Source organism: Gekko japonicus, unplaced genomic scaffold (assembly GCF_001447785.1).
Source record: "Gekko japonicus isolate JY-2015 unplaced genomic scaffold, Gekko_japonicus_V1.1 scaffold1387, whole genome shotgun sequence".
Classification (NCBI taxonomy): domain Eukaryota; kingdom Metazoa; phylum Chordata; class Lepidosauria; order Squamata; family Gekkonidae; genus Gekko; species Gekko japonicus.
Window position 1 is genome coordinate 111917 of NW_015174881.1, and position 21796 is coordinate 133712.

The 21796-nt window shown below is 42.8% G+C and overlaps 1 protein-coding gene across 4 annotated transcripts in view; it reads right to left on the reverse strand.

Moving 5' to 3' along the window:
* Positions 1–21796, reverse strand: part of WIZ (widely interspaced zinc finger motifs) — a 28116-nt gene that overhangs the window by 1829 nt on the left and 4491 nt on the right. For 2 of the 4 annotated variants that reach the window (XM_015424885.1, XM_015424884.1), the window contains exons 3-9: positions 11899–12066; positions 10286–10786; positions 7181–7663; positions 5154–5684; positions 4043–4552; positions 2921–3355; positions 2254–2446 (exon numbers count right to left, since the gene is read on the reverse strand). In XM_015424885.1, coding sequence (XP_015280371.1) covers positions 2254–2446; positions 2921–3355; positions 4043–4552; positions 5154–5684; positions 7181–7663; positions 10286–10786; positions 11899–12066 — 2821 coding nt within the window. Of the gene's footprint in view, positions 1–2253; positions 2447–2920; positions 3356–4042; positions 4553–5153; positions 5685–7180; positions 7664–10285; positions 10787–11898; positions 12067–14145; positions 14372–21796 lie in introns of those variants that run through there. The other 2 variants (XM_015424887.1, XM_015424886.1) reach the window with 2 other exon arrangements.

The window sequence follows — 21796 nt, forward strand, 5'->3', positions numbered from 1 at the left end:
ATTATGGGGGGGGGGGAGAACACAGTGAAGGAAATAAATATGTCTAAATTATTTGAGAGGACGATGGAAGACAGGAAGGCCTGGCGTGATCTGGTCCATGGAGTCGCGAAGAGTCAGACTTGACTGTGCGACTGAACAGCAACAACAACAACAAATTGGAGATTGATGGGCACGTGTATTCTTAATTGTTGAATGCTGAGAATAATTAACTCCATTCCAAACTGGTGAGAATATAGATGTAAAGGCTGAACGAGGCTGAACATTCCAGGACATTCAATGGGTAACCTCAAAGTAGCTGCTTTATTACAAAGGAACTTCAAGAACAGAATTGATAGCAATGCTGATTCTGTGAACTTAGGCATATCATGAGACTTGGGAGGGCAGGAAGGGTTGCATCAGTGCTTAGTTCTTGTGGCCCTTTCGTACACGCCTAGGAAAATGCTGACCACTACTTTGGGGTCAGGAAGCAATTTTTCTCCAGGCAAGTTTGGCTGGGGATCCTGGAGGTTTTTTGTCATCTTCTGGGCATGAAACAGGGATCACTGGGGGTGGTGGTGGTGGGAGGCATTTGTGATTTTCCTGCATTGTGCAGGGGAGGCTGGACTAGATGACCCTGGAGGTACCTTCAAATTCTATAAATCTAGAAAGGGAAATTGCTGAGTTGCAAGTTATTACAACACTTAGAACAATGGATTCAGGACTTCAGGGATATTGGTTTCTTATCTCACTACATATGCTAACCTCATTCAGCCCTCACATCTGTATTCTCACCAATCCCCAGAAGGGCAATACATCCTTTTTATTTCATTTCTAAATAGGAATAATAGATCAGAATAGTAGAACGTAATGTAACGTAATGAATAGTAGAATGTAATGTCATTTGGAATGGTAGATTGGAATGCATTTCTATGGTCTGGGGACGGTTGAGATACACTGCACAGCCAATCTACCCCCACTTAAAAAAAAAGTTGCTGTGAGGTCACCTTCTTGCTTGAGAAGACACGGATGGAGCGTAATGGCAGGGTCTCAGTCAATTACTCTCAGCATTCCACAGTTAAGCATACATCTGCCCATCAATCTTCAATTTTGACATATTTATGTCCCCCCCCCCATATTTAAACCCAAACAAATGGTAACTATATAAACAAAACTTGTTGTACCTGTTCGGTCCTGGAATCTGTTAAACATATTCATTATGCTGTATGCTAGTTTACTGCTCACCCTCTACCTATATGCATGGACTGGTAATGTCCATTTCATTGCATCTGAAGAAGTGTGTGTACACACGAAATATACCTTGAATAAAACTTTGTTGGTCTTAAAGATGCCACTGGCCTCAAACTTTGTTCTGCTGCTTCAGACCAACACAGCTATCTACCTGAATCTATCAACACAGTATAGTTACTTATACTACCCTTTGTTCCAGTTTTACTACAGACAAGGGAATGAACAAGGAGGAGGATAGGTTTTTATACCCCGCCTTTCTCTACCTTAAAGAGTCTCAAAGCAGCTTACAATTGCCTTCTTCTCCCCACAACAGTCACCTTGTGATGTAGGTGGGGCTGAGAGAGTTCTGAGAGAACTGTGAAAGGCCCAAGACCACCCAGTGGGCTTCATGGGAAGGACTATTTATTTACTTACAATTAAATTTATGAATCGCCCAATCCCTGAGTTCACAGGGCCCTGGGCAAAGAAAAACAGTAGAAATACTCCATAAGCATTGTTAAAATTATAACCATTACATAAAACCATTTAATTCTTAAAACAATCCCCAGATGGCGTGTGAATTTATCTTAGCCAGTTCTGGACTGTGTTGCTGCCTTGCGGGCAGGGCAGGAAGAGGTGAAGAAGAGAGGAAAGATGGGAGAGAGGAGGAGAGTACCAGCCATAATAAAACCCATTGCTGTCCTCAACCAAAATCCTGGCGGGTGCAACATCTCTGCCTTCCAGGCCCTGTGGAACTGCATTAAGTCCCGCAGGGCCATGATGTCATTTGGCAGAGAGTTCCACTAGGTCAGAGCCAAGACCAAGAAAGCCCTGGCTCTGATCAAGGACAGCCAGATGTCTTTGGGGCCAGGGAGCGCCAGTAGGTTGTTCTCAGCAGAGTGCAATGCTCTTTGGGGGACATACCAGTGGAGGCGGTCCCGAAGATACATGGTTCCCAGACCTCTCAAAGAATCAAACCCAATTCTCCAGATTAGATTCCTCCACTCTTAACCACTACACCACACAAGACAGCAGAATAGCACACACCTGCACTTAAGTGTGTAGATATTACCCACAAACTTCACCAAGGAAGTCTGTGGTGGCCTAGGAACCAAGGATGGTACTGGTCTCACTCTGGGGGGTGGCTGGCGGACCTCTTCAGACTTCTGCTGCATGTCATTGGCTTCCTCTTCTCGAGGTGCAGGAGTCTCAAGGGGCTTGGCCTGCCTCCGTTCAAATTCTAAGGAACAAAAGATAAATATGTTTCAGAACAGGACGGTGGGATACAGCAAACACGCCACAATGGAAGATTTGCCATGAAAAGCCACTTTTTTGAAAATTATATTTTTCATTACAACAAAGGCCGGGGGCGGGGGGGGGGCACACAACTTTAAGGAGGTCTTAAAAGCATAAATCATTTTCTGAACAACTTTGTCCAACCCAGTGTGGTGAATTATCACTCTGACTGGAAATGTTCCTCTGTGGCTAAGATTTTAACATATTAATCTAGTAAATAATTTTCCTGAGGCCCATTACCAGGGACTGGCCAAATTGTTTGGATTAGCATGTAGAGCCAATGATAGATCTGATTTGTTCCCTCATGATGGGCTGTAAAAAAAGGGAGGGGGGGTTCCCTCTGGCAGCCCAAAACGCCTTGTGATGGGCCCTCTCTTCCACATGTACTCGTGCTGGTGAACTGGGAGCAGTGACTCACTGTTGATGTTATGTTGGTGATGCTCCTCCATCTTTACCAGCGATAGAGGTGAGGTGACTGCAGGTCTTTCGCTGCTTCCATCCACAGCTTTGCTGGGCTCGCTGGGCACCATCTCCCCACCTAGACTTCTGCTCAGCAGTGGAGGGCTGCCTGCCTGCAGGCTCAGAGGAGCTCTTTTCCCGGGGGTGTCACTGTCGCGTGCATGAGAGGCATTGCGAAACTTCTTGGTAAAGGGCCGCCCACCTTGGATGTAGCTGCGATACGCTCCAGCTTTCTGGGGTCGATGCTTGATCCACTCACTCAGAGTCTCAATTGGAGAGCCGTTCACACACCACTCAGTCACTCCAAACTGCCTGAGATGGGCACGAGCATGGCTGGCCAGCGCCTTGCGGTTCTCAAAGTACAGGCCACACAGTTCGCAGCAGGCTTCACTGGCTGGGAGCAGAAATGGCATGGATCTACACTAAGCAAAGTTCTCAGCAAAGGACTTAAACAACAACTGTTCAAGGGTAGGTGTACCAGGTATTATCCTCTCCAAGTCATTACGTCTATTCCCCCTAATAGGATTCTCTGAAACTAAGGTGAATAGTTTGAAGAACCCACTGAACTTTCCCGAAGCATTGCTTTTAATACCCTTCATCCACAGCTCACAAGCTAAGTAAACAAAACCCAACTATCCTTCATACACACATAGGTAAGATGCATATCTTCGATCATCTAGAGTATACCACTAATTGGTTTGGCAACCATGATGTTTGAATGCGCAACAATACCAAAATAAATGCTCAGCCAGAGGCTATAGGGAATTTAACTAAATAGAACAGGGAGAGGAGAGTCAACATGTTAACCCATTACTGGTTACCAACATCCTCAGATGAGTACTGTTAGGACCTGTATCAATCAAGATGTTGGCGAGTATCAGAGGTCTTCTTTGAAGACTACAAGACACTACTGGCTGTTGAAGTCTGTTTGCATTCTGATTGATCTCATCCCACTTCACGCCCACCTCTAGCACACCAGAAAAGCTCCCCAAGTTCGCAAGGCAAAGCCTCACAACAGAATACTAAGAAGGCTTTCTAGATCCCAGCCTTATCCTCCCCACTCGGGGGGGGGGGCACTTACATGTATGAGCAGGCTTTTCATGCACATGCTTGGCTTTGAATGGCAACTCAGTCTGGATGTAGGTTTTCTGCTTCATTTCACCGGGGCCACTCAGCCTCTCATCTGACAGCAGGCGCTTAGTGGAAAGTGATGCCAAGAAACCCTCTTGTGACTTGAGTGGAGATAAGGAAATCTCCCGACCAAGGTTTGGTTTTCCTGTCCTCCCGCCCAGCGGGGACAAAGCCATGGACTGCAGCATTTTCCCAGGGGACTTTGGAGCACCTCCATCCTCCCCCATGGGTTTTGGAAGCTCAATGCTCATTGTGGTCGGCTCCTTCTTTATCAAGCATGGCTTGTTCTTCTTCTTTATAATCTCTCGGAGTGTGTCTATGGGGGAGCCATTGACTGACCATTCAGTTACTCCCATCTGGCGCAAGTGAGATCTGGCATGGCTAGAAAGCCCCTTTCGGTTCTCAAAAAATTCACCACAGAACTCACAACGAATGTCCCGCACAGGATCAGCACGAGAAGCTGCAAGGGACAGATAAAAGGGCACAGAGACTGGCTCAAAAGCAAGGAATTAGCAGCAAGCCAGACATCATTCAAAACACCCTTATTTACTTCTGCAACATTTTTCAATGCAGAGAACATTATGAAGCATTTATCTCATTTCGATCTGATATAATGACTTCTCTAAACCTCCCATCTATCTTCAAGGCTCAGTAGATTTTTGAACCTAGATCTTCCATGTGTGCATTCTGTTCAGTCCTCTACAAGCTGTAGAACAACTAGGCACTTGGACAGGAGTGCACTTAACTACCTGTGTTTATTGTGGCAACTAGGAAACAGGGGTTTCTCATTAGGAAGATGCTACTTTTTTTGCTGCTGTCCTTTCCACAAACAGCCCATTTAGCAAAGTGACAATTACCCATATCTCAAGTGCAGAAGGTTGCATAAACACAAAAATATGCTAAAATGGTAGTCAGCAGACCTGTACCCTCCTTGCCAGGCATCACCCGATCTTATAACTGGGGGAAATCCCTAGGGTTTGGCTCCCAGGTTTTCACTTGTTCACCTTTCAGATATTCATTCTCTAAACCTTATGCAGAAAGATTTCACTACTAACACTTACAGAGATTGAGTGGAGACATCTCCTCCCGTGGTGACCAAGGTCTGTCTGACAGATGTGACTCGTTGTGAAGTCCCCCAGACATCATTTCCCGCTTGATTTCCATTCGCAAATGGTCTTGCTTCAGTTTCTTGTGCAAAGAGGGAGAGGGAAGCCCAGAGAAGATTTTTCTAGCAGTTGGGGGAGGAGAAGAGGTAGAAGACTGCCCCATAGGACTCCCTGGCTGCTGTGCCCTTTTAGGGATGGTAGGCACATGGCTTTCCCCTGGACTGCATGGTTCCAGAGAGCCTCCAAGAACAGATGGGGCAATGGGTTTCTGACCCTGTGCTGGGGAGCCAGAGGCACTGGTCCGAGGTTGGGCCCGCCGTTTCAGGATTTCTCGGAGTGTGTCAATGGGGGAGCCATTCACATACCACTCAGTTACCCCCATTTGACGCAGATGTGACCTGGCATGGCTGGACAGCCCCTTCCGATTCTCAAAATATTCACCACAGAACTCACACCTGATGTCTCGCACAGGTTCTGCTCCAGAGGCTGAGAAGAAAAAGAAGACATGTGGTTACAGCAGACTACAGAAGAATCAGATAAGAATATGATTCAACCTGGATACCAGCCAGATTACTCCCCTGCAAGGCTGTATGAAGCAGGCATATAGCAGAAGGATTTTGCACAACACAAAGCTGATCCCTCAACAAGCTTGGCCAAAGGAAATATATCAAACCACCAACAATTCCTGTAAGGCATGAAAGCTTGGATGGATGAGGTTAAAGCAGGGGACACTGGAGACAAAGACAAGAGACAGTGAAAGCAGGCATTGCCAAATGGAAGTGCTGATCCTAAATCATGAGATTATATCTTTGGCAATGAGGCAGAAGAGAACCTCTGCAATTGCCAACACCCCTGCCCAGTCCTGTTTATGAAGAAAGGAGTCTCAGTGCGTGCAAAGCAATCTGGCATGAAAGCTAATCTCCTACACAAAAAGTATCCTCACAGCACTTTTCAAAATACACTTGCTGTCTAGTATACATCTAAACACTCAGTCCTACAACAAGGAATGCTGAATGCCTCTCCTGCAGAAGAATTCAATGCCTGGTTCATTCTCCCTGTCACTCAGGAATCTCACATTCCAGTGCATAACTGGGGGAGTACCAAAGATCAAGTGCGCTGTTTTTGCCATCCTTAGTCTGAGCCACGCAGCCTTCTTGAGGTAATGCAGAACAGTCAGTGCAGAAGGATAAAGTACACTTGATACAGGGTGCCAGTTTAAGGAACTTTAAACCACTAATATACAGATAACCCTTCTCTCCTACATACTCTGTCTTCACTGAGTGAGGGAAATGGCTGAAATCCCACCATCGTGACCAACTGTTTCTTCCATCTCTGGAATGGGATGTAGCCCTAGTGAACCTGTATATGGGAGGACGAAAGGGAACCTTCCTTGCTCAGTAACTGCTGGGACATTTAAATGCCAAGGAGAAAGACACTACTGAGCATTCTGCTAACATTGAGTGGTCACTGAGTGCTCTAAAAAGCACTGCAGTCAGAGTTCAGTCAATGACCCCAAAGGGCTATGTATCAACTTGCATACTCTCCTTTCAAATAGTACAGTCACAATTCTCCCTTCATCAGCAGGCAAAGCAGTGTGGAGTTCATTTGTCTTGTGACAGTCCTACATGTAAAGCATTTAAGCATACAGCGTTGCTCTATCTGGAACAGAAAGATGTCTTCCCTTTGGAGCAAGGCAAAAACAGTGAAGTGAATACCCAGAAAGGGAAGGGGTAATTTCAGCACACACAGAGGCCTGCTGGGAAAACTGCAGTAGAATGTTCGGGGGTGGGGGGAGCTCTTAGGGAAAAGGCAATGGAGAGCACGTGGCTCGAAGAGCTTGCTTCCTCACCCCTTCGCTGCTTATCAGAGACTGGCAGGAAACAGCAAGTGGCCTGGATGTTAGGTGCACAACTCCATGTCACATAAACAAGACTGGGAAGGGTGGGAGGAGGGGGGCAGGAGCCAGCACTGATAGAACCTACAGAGATTGAGTGGAGCCATCTCAGCATCTGATGCCCAGTACGCGCTGGAAGAAAGACCCTGTTTCCTTTGCAGAGTGGCCACAGCTGACAGTCTGTGGCCATGTGGCTTCAGTTTCTTGGATGGTGGAGGGGAGTGAGGTGAGAGTACAGATGGCTGTTTGCCCAAAGACTTTGGTGAATGTGCTTGTTTCATGCCTGTGGCAGGCGTTGCTGTAGCGGTGCTCTTTGGGCTGGGTCCATCAGAACTCCCAGTGTCCCCTAATGATTCTCTCTCACTAGGGAGGAGAGAGGAAAGACGGCCTTTGAAGTCTTCATTTTTGATGAGATCATTTAAAACATCAATAGGAGATCCTTTAGCATCTGGATCGCTCACTCCCAGGTGTCTCAGGTGGGCTCTAGCGTGACTTGACAGCCCTTTTCTGGTTTCAAACCAGGCACCACATAACTGGCAGTCAATTTCTCTGCCCGAGTCACTATCTACAGCTGCGGAAAGAAAACACATTGATCACAATCGTCTCAAACACCTGTCACAATCTGAAAAGGGCTCTGTCGGATCCATTATTCCAAAAATGGCATGATACAATGGTTTCCCAAGAGAATTTAACAAGGAGGCTCAAAGGTGAGTTATTCCATATATATCACTGCTGCTGCCTTATCGGTTGAGCAAAAAATTTCCAGGGAAGATCTGAAATTAAATCAGATTTACTATGCACTAAGCCAGGTCAAGTTTTCAAACATTCTCACTCATGGAAACATGACACTGAAGCCTCTGTAATTACCACTTCAGCTTAAACCACCAGACATTTTTAAGAACGGCAACATCAAAAGCTAGCTGTCCAGTATTCAGTAGAAATTCCAACTACTAACTGATGAGTTCTTGCCAGAAAAACAAGACTTCAACCAGAACAGTCATTAAAAATTACAAACTGCTACTTTGAGGCACAGTGCATATGAGGGTTTGTTTGTTTTTTGCCAATCATTTCACACCTTCAGACTGCAAAATCTCATTTAAACAGGCATCCATAACAGTGACACAGAGCTCAAGAGTATACTTTCCAAACATTACAGTTTTTCATACCTGTAAGCTTCTTAGAAATGTCTTTGATCCAACATTTATAACGTTTGATTTCAAAATAAAGAGAGGACCATGCAGTTCTTTCACTGGTATGCACCCTACAATCTACCTATCTATTGTATGATCTATTAACAAGAACTGGGTTGACTGCAGAATTGACAGCTGTTGTTACTGAATGTGTACAGAATGGCAACTTAAAAGACCTTATTTAGTCCATGAAGATTTATGCCAGTTTCTGTATCATGCAAGTTCAAAGTGCCCATGAATATTTAAAGAAGGCATGTATGATATCTAGAAGTGACACAGTATATTCTATGAATCTCCACTTTGACACATCACTGGTTAAATGAAACACAGCTTAGCCTAGACTTGGCCAACTAACATGCGATAGCAAAGGTAGAAAATCTCACAGTGGTTTCTAGAATGAGAAGTGTAAAGCAAATATTCATGCCAGAAGTGAAGAGGTACACTTAGGGATGGGAGTCGGACGTATCTGTACAAATGCTATTGTTTTTCCTCAGTAACTCTTTTCAGTTGCATAACTGAGGCAGAATAACAGATCTGAGGACTCTAGTGTTCAGTTTAAACTAGACTACTGCACTATGATGAGATAACTGAAGGGTTCTAACAGCAGCAAACAGGGCTTTTAAAATTAGATACTCAGATGAAACAAGTATGAGATTCATTGTAAAGGCAGATCTCTCAGGATGTAGACAGACACTTCCTATACCAGTAGGACTGTAGACTTGGCTGCTTAAAGGATAATAAAACCCTATAGGTAAGGAAGCCTTGACACCATCAGATCCTACCCTGACCGCCCCACCAGAAAATTCCCCTGTGCTCCTGCTTGATCTCCAGTAGACATATATGCCCCTGACTAATCACAGCAACAGTGAAAACTCATTGCTCCCTCACCAGTAACAACTGCAAAGCAGCACTTAATCAGTGAGGCATGGTTTCCCTGCAATGCAAAAAAAGGAAAATTCAAGAAAACTGATACAGGTGGTATGGAGTAGCTTATGCTGTTTCTGACAGCTTTTCAAATAAAAGATTTCCATCGCTAACACTGCTGAAGAGACCTGTCTCTGAATACTAGAGTCCACAAGCGGTTTGGCTGTGCTAATTTTCAAGCATCGTCTTTTCAAGCAACCTAAGAATCACCAGCATTAGCATCAGATCTAATGAGGGTACTGATGAGGGTACGTGAACAACATGCAGGTTTACTGTGTAAAAGGTCAAAAACAGTAAGACTTAAAAGCAGTAGAAATTGCCTCCTGGTGGGAAATCTAAGATACTCATGGCACTGGACTCCTTGCCCTTTGTTCTGCAATGGACATTTGTTTTTAACTGAATATCTGTTCTCAAGATCATAACAGAGAGTACCTTGGCCTTTTCTTGAGGTGAAGAGTAGCTTCGCTCAGGGCTTTGGCAGGAAGTAGATTGTTTACAGATACTGTCCCTCTGACTGAGACTCATTCCTATTTTCCAACAATGAATTAATAATAAAGACTGAGCACAAACTGAAAGGACATGTGGGAAAGCTTTGTGGAAGGTATACGGAGTAATATTATAGGACTGACCCTCCCAGAGGTAGATTGGGAAAAGAACCCGTGGAGGTAGAGGGAAGTGCCTCCTTTGGAAAGAAGCTCTAATAGGCAGGTATGTTGCAGTAAAAATAAAAAGCAGCTCTCATATAAATCTGAGAAGAGAGAAACACTCTCTGCCTAACAGCAAAGAGCCCATCTTCATCTAAAACCAGCAATTATCCTAGAAATAATAACGGAACATTTTGCAGGAGAGTAACATATCCAATTTACCTCCCATGCCCTTCCTTTACCGTGGTGTACATAAGAGACAATATGTGCGAGTGCAGCAGCCTTTGCAGCCAATGGATGGCAAATGTGTCTGGCAGGTTGGAGGGGGAAAACCCTTAACTGGTTCACACCACAGGGTAATGCCACACACAAAAGCTCTCTGCCAACTCTCCAGTGTTACGCACAGCAAGAAGCATCAGCATCAAACAGACTCACTTAGATTTAAGGGGCCTTCTTCCTCCGGTTGTGGCCACTGTGCTTTAGGAGAGCTCTGCAGGGGGCTCAGCGGTAGCTTAGGGCTCTTGTCTTCAGGGTTCTTTGGTGGAGGAGAACCAGGCAGAGAAGGTGTCACTTTCTTGAGTATGGGAGATCCTGGCTGGGCAACATTCTTGGAGCTGAAATCTGGAGGGGATTTGATTGCTTTGTTTACAGGTGGCTCTTGAGGCCGTTCTGTAGTGGGGGGCAACAGTGTTGGCCGTGAGGACCCTGCAGTCCCTTCTTTGGGAGAAGCAGATTTTTTGCTAAGGCTTGGAGAGATGGGGCCGCTGTCCTGTTTGCCCTTCTGTTTCATCAGTTCATACAGTAAGTCGATGGGGGCTCCGCTGCTCTCGGACTCAGCCACACCGAGCTGACGCAAGTGAGAACGGGCATGGCTGGACAGGCCCTTGCGGGTTTCAAAGCAGGCGCCACAGACCTCGCACGTCGTGAGGTTTGGTGCTGGAAAGAGGAGAGTGACTTATTGAGACAAGGTTAAATTTAACCTCACACTCTCTTTGCTACTTGTCAGCAGACCACCTGTGCACATTGCAGTCTTGAGTCTGAGTCTCTCTTTAAAAGTCAGCCTCTCAGATATCACAAACTCAGCCTTGGTTTGGCACAACAGATTTGCACCAGCAATCTGTTATGCGAAGAATGAATTTAATAAGTACTAACCAAATGGCATTTGTTTGGTGACCAAGCTCCCTCTTCAAACTATATTTGCAAAACTTAACCACTGTCCACATGCAATCACTGCTTTTGTTGACTTAGCTGACACATGAAATTGGTCCAAGATGCCTCATGTGTCATATCAAGTACCCCTTAGTCCCCCCACTAACTCAGCACTGTATTTCTTATTTTGAACATCTTTCAATCATCACAGATTATCTAAAATTGTTACCCAAGTACAGCCAAGAATGGTGATGTCTACTGGTAATGACTAGCTACTGGCGATTATCCTAAAGCTGAACTCAAGTGTGCAAACTTTTTCTTCACTTCAGGAACAAATACAACTAAGAAAGTTAGAAACTTCTTTGGAATGAAGATTAATTGCATCAATCACGCTTCACTGTGCACTTTACAAGGTAGAAAACCTCTTCACCAATGGACCATTAATTAGACAGGCTGTGATTCAGTGCTGTTGTTCATCGATGTACTTTGTATAATGTTAGTGAAAGATTTTTTTTAAAAATGAACAATCCTATGGGGAAAATGTAGAGTTGTACTGCTATTTCTTCAACAACACACACAAGATATTGAGAAGGCAATTTATTTTATTGGGTCAACCCTTCATTTTTATAGCAAAAATGCAAGCTCTTGATATGCACAGTTTCTTCCACAGTCTTTTTAATGTGAATAGCAGTTTTGTTAGTTACAAAAGCTTGCACATTCTTACACCAACAGAAAGAATCAAACTAAAAGCCATTACAGTATCTTTCCTTTATAGAAAAGCTTGTAAGAGACAGGTTCAGATCTGACTATAAGCCAGATGAGAAGGAGACTCACTCTATTGCAGATACCATGCACAATGTTCCACAGATGCCTCAACAACAACAACAACAGAGACTCACTTTTAGAATCTCGGGAGTCTGCCTTATTGCTGGAAGGGTCTGGAGACAGCGAGTTCCCTATTCTGCTTGGAATCTGGTCTAATGACCCAGCCACAGAATTCTTCTTCTGGAGTGATAGTGATCCCATTTCTGTTGTAACCATATCATCTTCCTCCTCAGAAGCCATGACTATCAAAGAAAGAAGGGAATATGGGGCTTGAGCTTGAAACGGGAAAGCTAACAATGTTAGAGGGTCAAACCATGTCGTACATAATTAAAATACGTTGTAAATTATTCAGCTACCCCATAAATTCCACTTAACATGACAAAAAAATTACTGTGCCACTTACTACAAAAATAAGTAAATATGTTACTAGAGATATCTTTGCAACAATTGAGCCCTTGCTATTGCTTAAACATAAAAATATGTGAGGTCATTGAGCAATAAAGAAAATCTCCACTGCAAGACTTTTTAAAAATCAGAAACTGAACATTGAATTATGACATGAAAATAATAAAGCCTATGTTATATCTTAGAGCTGGAAATGCACAACTATAATTAGCAGTAACAGTAAAAATCTGTAGGAAGGTACAGAATGCTGACAATTAAGACAACATTACCATATTGGTTATGAGACCACAGTTTAGTGCCAGAAGACGTGATAAGCCATCTGTGTTCCTGGATAAGAGGCCACAAAAATTGCTATGGGACTATATATAGGAGGGATCAACCAGATAATGATAAGCAATTCCACTAATTAGTTAATCTATTAAAATGTTGTATTTCAACTTGTGTTCAGCAAGTTATTTCTTTTCACTCTGATCCCTTACTTACAGCAAAAAATGTCATGCTCAGTGGCATTTGTAGTATGTGTGTACACAAAAACAAAGCAAAGATACCATTCAGGGGAATAGCAATTACAATTAAATAGATCATGGATGTGAGGGGTTTTTTACTTTAGAGCAACAGGAAGAAAAAACTTGACCAGAGCAGAAAGTGACAAAATGTTATGCAAAACTGTTTGCACCAAGAAACTATGCACTGGCTTGTCAGCTACAATCTAGAGAAAGATAAAGCAACAGTGGCATTATGCAGAGCCCAGTCTTATGCACACTTCTCTGCAAGTAACATAGTGGGATTTACTTAACAGAAATATATACAAAATCAATCTGTAAATATGACAAGGATGAGAAAAACAGCTTAAATAGAGAATCTTCATTTAAATATGAAGAAAAACAATTCTATTTTGATTGAAAAATTCACCAATATAATAGTTCACATACATGCTGGAGGAAAATATGTACTACTCTTGAGAATATCACAACTATATTTAACAATTACGTGCATGAAAAAGTTGAAGCCGACTTATGGCAACCCCAGAGAGGGACTTTAAGGACAAGTGAAAAACAGACGTGGTTTGCCATTGCCATCCTCTGCAGAGCCTTCCTTGGTGGTCTCCCATTCAAGTACTGACCCTGCTTAGCTTCCGAGATGAGATCGGGCTATACAATTATTACAATAAAATGTAAAAGGAAACTAGGCAAAATGACATGCACAAAATGAAAAACAGAACAGTCCTCATAGTGCCTACTATACTGGAGAATTTCAAAGCTAGAATTCAACCATCTCAACAAGTAAAGTGCTGGATTAACCAAGCAAACACTGCAGTAATGCACGCTTCTTGTAGTCCACTTTAACATTATTTATCCTTTTCTCACAGTGTAATCAGTTATTTGCCTTATTTTTAGGTAGGCCAGAGTCAATACTAGGAAGTTTTAACACATGCCAGAAAACTACTGTTAAGACTGGTTGTGATGTTTAGAAGGAGCAGTGATTAGTGAAACGGCAGAGCCTACAACCGTTTTGTATCAATACGGATCAACTAACAAATCAACTGCTTGCGGTACTACAGACAGTGGACGAGGCGCTGGCCAGGCGCTCCGGGTGCTGCACAACCACGGCTTCAAAGGGAATGAAATGATGCTGACCAGCGCAGGGGCTATTTGGGAAGCTAGGCGGCTACGGCGATGATGCTCTATCAGGCCTTGACAGCAAAGGTGCCCTGGTACTCTGCACAAAGGAGCAAAGAGAAAAACGGCGCCGCTTCCTGTCAGTCAGCCCAATCCCACCCCACATCCAGAAAAGCAAAGGCGCCGCGCTCTCTTAAAAAAGCAGTCCGGGGGGGGGGGGGGGGCGGGCGGAGAGAAACGGCACTCCACCATGTTCGATCGGACTAGTTTTTCCTTGCCCCTCTGCCAGGCTCTTACCAGCCTCGGGCGGCGCCCCTGCACCCGCCTCGTCGTCCCGAGGCCGCGGCACCGCCACCGCTTTTGTCGCTTTGGGCTGCGAGAGGGTGGAGGCCGCCATCTTGGGTCTGGCACATGCGGGGCAGCAGTCAGGAGGGACGGCGGAGTGTCGAAACTCTAGCTGAGTCTGATCAGGTGAAGCAGTCGAGCACCGAGTCAACCTAGAGAAGCCGGCCCGGCCGACCAAGGGGAAACCCTCAGGCCCAGAGTGAGTAGGGAGAGCCCGAGACTAGCGAGGTATATATCCAGACAGAACAACTCCAACCCCGAACTACCGCTCAACCGCGTGCCTGCTTCGTAGAGCTACTATGCTTAAAACTCCAGCAGACCAGAGCAGAAGAGCGCCTAACTTTCCAGAACATAACCTGAGGCCTGCAGTATGGAGGAAGCAGGGCGAATGAAAGCAGGAGATAGAGAAGCTGGCTATTTTAGCTATAGGGAAAATGGAAAAACAGCCTAAAATTTCTAGGTACCCAAAGAACGCGAGGATTATAAGTGGTGTCCTGTTTTCAAGTAAGTCCAATCACAACCTTATGACACGAGGAACTGTCCAAAAGTAGTACTCATACCATATAATATATAAAATTCTAGATTTTTTTTTGCTTAAGAATTTACTCTTTTTTCTATTTAAGGCCCTATGGATTTTAAATGTTTATTTTTGCATCTACAAAAATGAACATTCAGAGTTTTCTAGCTCCAAACTGCAAAATTACTCAAGTGGAATTGAGGAATGGGATACATACATGAAGATGGCATATATTACAAAACAGGCATGACATGGATCTTCATTACAGAAAATAATGACATGGATTTTCATTATAGGCAATAAATCTGTGACAGAGAACAGGTTGAAGACCTACCAAGCAAAGGCAAAATAAACTTTGCCCGAATTTCCTGGTAGAAACCACAGTATAGCAGGACACGCTCAGTTGTCGCAATCTTCCCATCCCCACAAGGGCAAACCATCTCTAACAACAGAATCTTCCTGTATCTCCACTCCACTACCACACAGGGAAGGACATTCCATCTAGCCATAGAAAATGTCCTTCGATGGGATGAAATATCTAAGAGCAAAAGGTAAACAGCTTGAGCCCCTACATATTTAGTGTTCTCTGGTGCCAAAAAGTTGAGGGCTCTAGTGATGTCCTCCTGCCATTCAGTATCCAGTACCCTTTGTTTAACAAGGGGCTTTACTGCAGGCTGGAAGGTCAGTAATTCGAGACCCGAGTGCCGCATGACGGAGTGAGCTCCTGTCTCTGGTTCCAGCTCCTGCCAACCTAGCAGTTCGAAAGCAAGAAATTGCAAGTAGATAAATAGGTACCACTTAGGTGGGAAGGTAACAGTGTTCCGTGCTCCTTGGCGTTTAGTCATGCCGGCCACACAACCATGGAAATGTCTTCGGACAGCGCTGGCTCTTCGGCTTGGAAACGGAGATGAGCACCGCAACCCTAGAGTCGGATTTGACTGGCTTTCGAGCAAGGGAAATCTTTACCTTTACCTTGGCCTGATCAAGGCCCATTGCTAAGAGAAGGTCTGCAGGAAGGCCTAACATAGACAGCTTGCAGTGAACCGCCTTCACCCATAAGGATCTAAAACCATCCCTAAGAATTAATGAAGTAAAACTATGAGGGGAATGGTTCAGTTGAAGCCAAAAATTTATGGAAGCTATGCTTACCTTAGCCTCAATTCTAATCAGACCGGATTCCAAATACAGGCTTGTATTTGATACGCTACTAGGAAGTTGAAGTAGAGCTCCTAGACATTTAGATTGTACTCTTTCTAAGGGAGCAAAATCCAACGTGGGGAGACCTAAAATTGTCTCATACAAAAGTTGGGAAACTGAAAGTGTCACTATCCAGCATGGGTTGTAGGTCATTAATAATACATTGAACTGGTTTGAGTTGTTTGCTGTAGGTGACCACCGGCAGTGTTCTGTTGTCATTTTCTTTACACTTGTCTTGTAGCAAGCTGACCCTGGGTATGCCAGAATGCTCTCATATAGCTCCTAGCAACACCATCACTGAACCCAGCAACATCAGCCATACTATCTCAGGTCCCTACTCCTGCTCATCCTCTAATGTGATTTATGCCATCACATGTCAGCAATGACCTTCCACTCTCTACATTGGACAAGCAGGCCAGTCCCATCAATTAATGGACGTAAGTCTGACATCAGAAACCACAGCATTCAAAAACCAGTGGGGGAACGTTTTAACCTTCCAGGACATTCAGTTGCTGACTTAAAAGTAGCAGTTCTCTTACAAAGGAATTTCAAAGTGAGATTGGAAAGAGAGGCTGCTTAATTGCAACTGATAATGAAGCTCAAGACAATGCATCTACCTGGATTTGAGACCTAGGTTTCCTGTTTCATTACCAATTCTGATTTCTCCACACCTAATCCAATCACACCTGCTATTGTCATTTGCCTGCTAATGTCATTTGGCATCTAAAATCACTCCACTTTCCAATATATAGTACAGATGGATTCACATTCTAGCTATGTCTGAAGAAGTGAGCAGTGACTCACGAAAGCTCATACCCTACCATAAATTTTGTTAGTCTTTAAGGTGCTACTGGACTCTTACTCTTTTCTACTGTGGGAACAAAGTTAAATCAGTGAGACAATAAATTTTAATGGGTTGCACTAAATGTAATGACATTTACTTCTTTCAACCTATTTTGCTTTTAGTGTGTTACTGTTCTAAGAAGTAAAGACAACAGTACTGAATATGCTTCCCTGACAATAAGCAAAAGTGTTCTTCAGAGTTGTAAATTCTTCAGTCCTTCCTTAAGGATCTAAAATTGCACTACTGCTAAAGTTTTAATAATAATTTCAATGTACACAAGTTGTCATAATTGATTAGGCAGGTCACAGACAGATCATGCTTATTTAAGAACTGAACATTCTTTAATCATTTAAGTACTTCTATTTTTTCCAGATATTTTACCTGAGCTCTTTAATTTCAGTTTGTCAGTGATTAAAGATCAACACAGATATTTTGTAAGAATAATGAAAATACTCAGATTTCTAGGATTTCTCGCTTACTAAACATGTACCAGGATTCCAATAAGCACTTTATCTTAGATTTATATAATGAACTGACAAAAAAGGAGATAGTACAAAATTCCAACAGTGGCATCCTAAACAGATGTAAATCCTCCCAAATCTATTGAAGTCGGTGGGATTAGATGGCTGTTATTGTTGTTAGGATGGCCCTGCTGCCAGCAGTGTAGTCCAGTAACTCTACTTTATTGAAACAGAAGTCACCATTTCCTTGTGTTATTGTTCAGATACTGAAAAGCCTATATTTAAACTACAGAGAAATGAAAGAGTTGAAAGGCGAAGGGAGCTCTACACCTAAAAGAACAAACAGCAATGAGATTTCCAGGATTTTCCATATTGCTTTTGCTACTTTTACCCAGCCACTGGTTTCAAAGCAATTAGACTTGCATTTTGAATACAGTTCTTCTAAGTGTTCATTTGCTATTATATAAAAAAAAGACAATATCCTTGTATTTTGAATGCGATTGAGAAATACCACAAAAGAAAAGCCAAATAAGTTGTAAACACCAACTATTTCTCAACAGTTTTCTCCCTTAGAAATTGTAGATTCCCATTTTATTTGTGCATTATGCAGAATTTACTTTCTAGAAATTCTGTCAGTATGATTTTGACCTGAGCAGCTGGCCATGCTATAAGGAAGTTTGTATGTGGGCTGTTGTGTAAAGGGCTACAGAGCCGAGGTGCCTGATTCTCTCATGTTGCCTCATTTATGCTCTTAGAGGGTCAAATTCTATCCTGCTTCTAGCTTGGAAACCTGAATAAGCAGTACAGGAAGATACTGTAAATGTGCAACCTGAACTACAGCTTTTAATTCTGACTGTGTTTACAAACCGGCTCAGAGCAGAACTACATGTTACAAGAGAGACATAGAGCTTCTCCATGTCTCTGTTTCTTTCTTATGTGTAGTTTAACACAATATATTATGCAAAATCACATAATCACATGGCTGTTGGGAGCAAAGTAATGCATAATACAGTCATGTGATGTGTTTAACTAGTTGAGAGAGAGAGCACACACACACAGTGGCAATTCCAAAATCTACTTCCATAGTGAAGATAAATCTCAACTTCTACCAGATGAGTCAGTGGTTGTACTTGCTAATTTGGGTTAATTTTCAGTTGAGGACTACAGTCATGCTGACTATTTGGGCTGAATGGCACAATTGTGTTAATGGGGAATTTGGAGGATAAAGATCTGACATTTCTTTTTGCAAAGACCAGTGCAAAGTCGTATTAAGAATGTCAGCTACTGTACTGGGCACAACCTTTTTTTTCCTACATCCCCAGAGTTGGGGGGTGAGTTGCTTGAGTGGATGGAAATTCATATCTGCAGAAGTGCATTTTCATAACATCTACCCAGTTTCATAGCATCAATAAAACTGTGAACAGAGTGAGGAGCTCAAATGTGTGTGTGTGTAAGGTGCTATAAATTCACAGTCAAATTATGTCAACCGCAGCAAGGGGCTTTCAAGGCCAGTGAGAAGCAGAGGTAGTTGGCCATTGCCTTCCTTGGTGGTCTCCCTTCCAGCTAATGACCCTGCTTAGCTTCCCGAATCTGACAAGATCGGGCTGTACCATGCCACCTTCCCTCCTGCTCAAATGTAGCATTCAGGTCTTTTTTGATGGACCAACACATTGAGCTTCAGACTTTAAGACTAATTGTTTCAGAAGACTGATATTGCTGAGCAGATGTAAATTTTGATTTATTCCTTAGCTTTTGCAGTCTGCAGATCCTTACACTATCAACTAAATGAACACCCACGCATTATTGTGATTTGGGTACAATTCTTCTGCCAAACTCTGATATAGAATCACAGAGTCATAGCATGTTAGAGTTAGAAGGGACCTTGCAGGTCATCTAGTCCAACCACCTGCACTCTGCAGGAACATAGCCGAAAGATAGCCCTACAACGTACCCGAAAGGTATGTATGCTCATTGTTCACGTTTACATCCCAGTACAATGGACTTGCAAGTCAATGCCATGTATTCTCAACAGATATCCATTATAACTACTGCATTGAGCAGGACTTCAACTTCAGTTAATTGACTGCTCTTCAAAATCTTGTAAAAGTAGTAATCTATAAAAGGTGCACATCACCAAAGAACTGTATATAGAGCTTACGTCCATATCCAATCGATAATTTTATACACATTGCATTTATCCATTATGTAATACTCAGTAATCATTGCAGTCAGAAGAACTTTCCTTCAGTACTGGCTCACCACACATTTGAGTTAACATGCAGTTAATTTGTAGCATCTTCACTAAAATAACTGGTGTACTGGGTATGGGGGGCACTGTTTCCACATGATTCTTCTGAAGAGGGGTAGATATTTCTGCCCTATTTTAGGTTGAAGATGATATAGATACCTTGAGTTGTACTAGGACTACTGTAGATTTGTACCCTTTTGGACATCACTTCTCAGCTTCTTCCAAGATCAAATGTGTTTATATTATGTTTTTGGGCAGACATACAAACTTCAAACCTGGATTGACCCATGGAGCTAACTGGTTCTTCCTGTTTTCAGGAGAAGTCGGTGATGCAGTGTTGATTGACTAGCCTCTGTAACCATAATAAAGCCACTCGTCTTCTTCCTTCTCTCCCTACCCCTATACCAATATTTCAGGTTTATAAAACAACACACACACACCTGTCAAGAACTTTGGTTCACTCAAAATGGAGTTCTGTTTTAACAGTCTGGTTTAGTCTGGTTGCGGCCTGCCCTGGTTAAAATTATTGTCTTTAAGTCACCAGAGTTCACATGGATATGCTGTAGAGAGGAGAGCATCCTTGCACCTGCATAGATAATGTGTTCTTCTCTTGACCTTGGCTTCCCAATTAACATTCCAAAGCAATTAAGTCTTGTGAGAGGGGGTGGTGGTGGTGTGAAGCTGCAGATCACATCATTTGCTCTTCTGACATGACCAGAGACCAATGAAATCGTCCTTTTACTGATTTGGCCTACTTGTATCTATAGTACATTGCTTGAACCATGATTGGTGCAAAGGCCTAGCAACAATCTAGGATTCAAGTGATAAATTACCTACCTAGAAACCTATTCAGGGGGCTTGATGGTGTTTGCATGTTATGCTGACATGTAACATTGCCTTGCTGACCTTTGGCCCTCTCGAAGCTCTTGCTACTGAAGCCAACTGGCCTGGCGTTTGGGACTCTGGAGATGGAGTACACTTTGGACCCAGAACACTTAATGGGTAACATCTTGCCTTTTGAGAACCAAGGTCCTAAAAGTGTCTAGCTAGTTTCTTCATCTCTAGTTTTATTGTTTTTCCTCACAGTAATGTTTTAAGTAAATTTGGACCTTTTTAATAATACTCTTTGTACTTAATAAAAAAATATTTTATTCACCAAACTCTGGTTCTTTGTCTCTACTGCTGCAGGAGGACAATCAAGTGCCTAAGACTGGCGGTTCACTACCGTGATAGTAATCTTGTGGGTTTCTTGCTGTGAGTCAACCTCGCGGGGAGAACTCCCTAGTTAATCCCAGTAAGGTCAGAAGTCCATTCTTTGGTTCCTGACTGGAGGGACTGGAAAGGACTGGTGGTAGCCTACCCAGGTTAAAAGAATACAGGTGCCTTTAACACCTTTTGTAATTTTAGCTAGCCAGCCTCTTGGCTAAAAGGTTTTCAGACTGGGTTGGGCACGGGAGGCCTTTTTGACAATACCCTTTTTAAGACACCAAATAAAAGTTTCTCCATTTTTCTCTAAGTGCAAGTTCACACTGATTAAAAAAAGAATTATACATAGAAGGCTACATTGACAGGGAGACATATAGATTACAACTCTTTTCTTCTTGGCCTCAAACTTTCCATGTAAAGAAAACATTTTAGTATCAGATTATTCAATAATGGTTATTTTTAAGGAGATATAGACCTGCTACCTCGTCAGTGATTTGTGAGAACCATGTCTTGGAAGCTGGGTTATTGCACATAGGAAGAAGTCTCCATTCTCTCTACATGGCTAATAATTTTATTAAAATGTTCATTTTATAAATTGCTAACTTCTATATGTCTTTCCTCAATTATCTTTTTTCTAAACACCCTTTTCAATTTAAACTTGCTCTACAAATATCCTTTGGGAGGTAGGATGACTTTAATTGTGTCCATTGTTCTGTATGTATTCCTACTGTAGATTTAAATAATAACACTATATTTGCTGTTTTCAGTCTCTTTCATAATAATTCCCAACACTGAATTGGCCTTTTTCATGGTTGCAGCACATTCAATAGGTTTTTACATCTGATTTCAGTTGCCTGGGTAGCCACAGACAAGCATATAAATAGTAGACTTTTTGTCTAAATATGCATCACTTTGACTTACACTGACTCTCTTCTTCTTCTTCTTTTTGCACAGTCACCCAGTTTGGATAGATCCTTGTGGACATTTTCAGTGTTTAGTTGCAATTATACCTTCGTGAAAACTCTGGCATCATCTGCAGACTGTCACATTGACTTCACCCTGACTCCAAATAATCTATGAATTGCAGTATCCTCAAGGGACCTTAGTGTTCTCTCTATTGCAAAAACTGT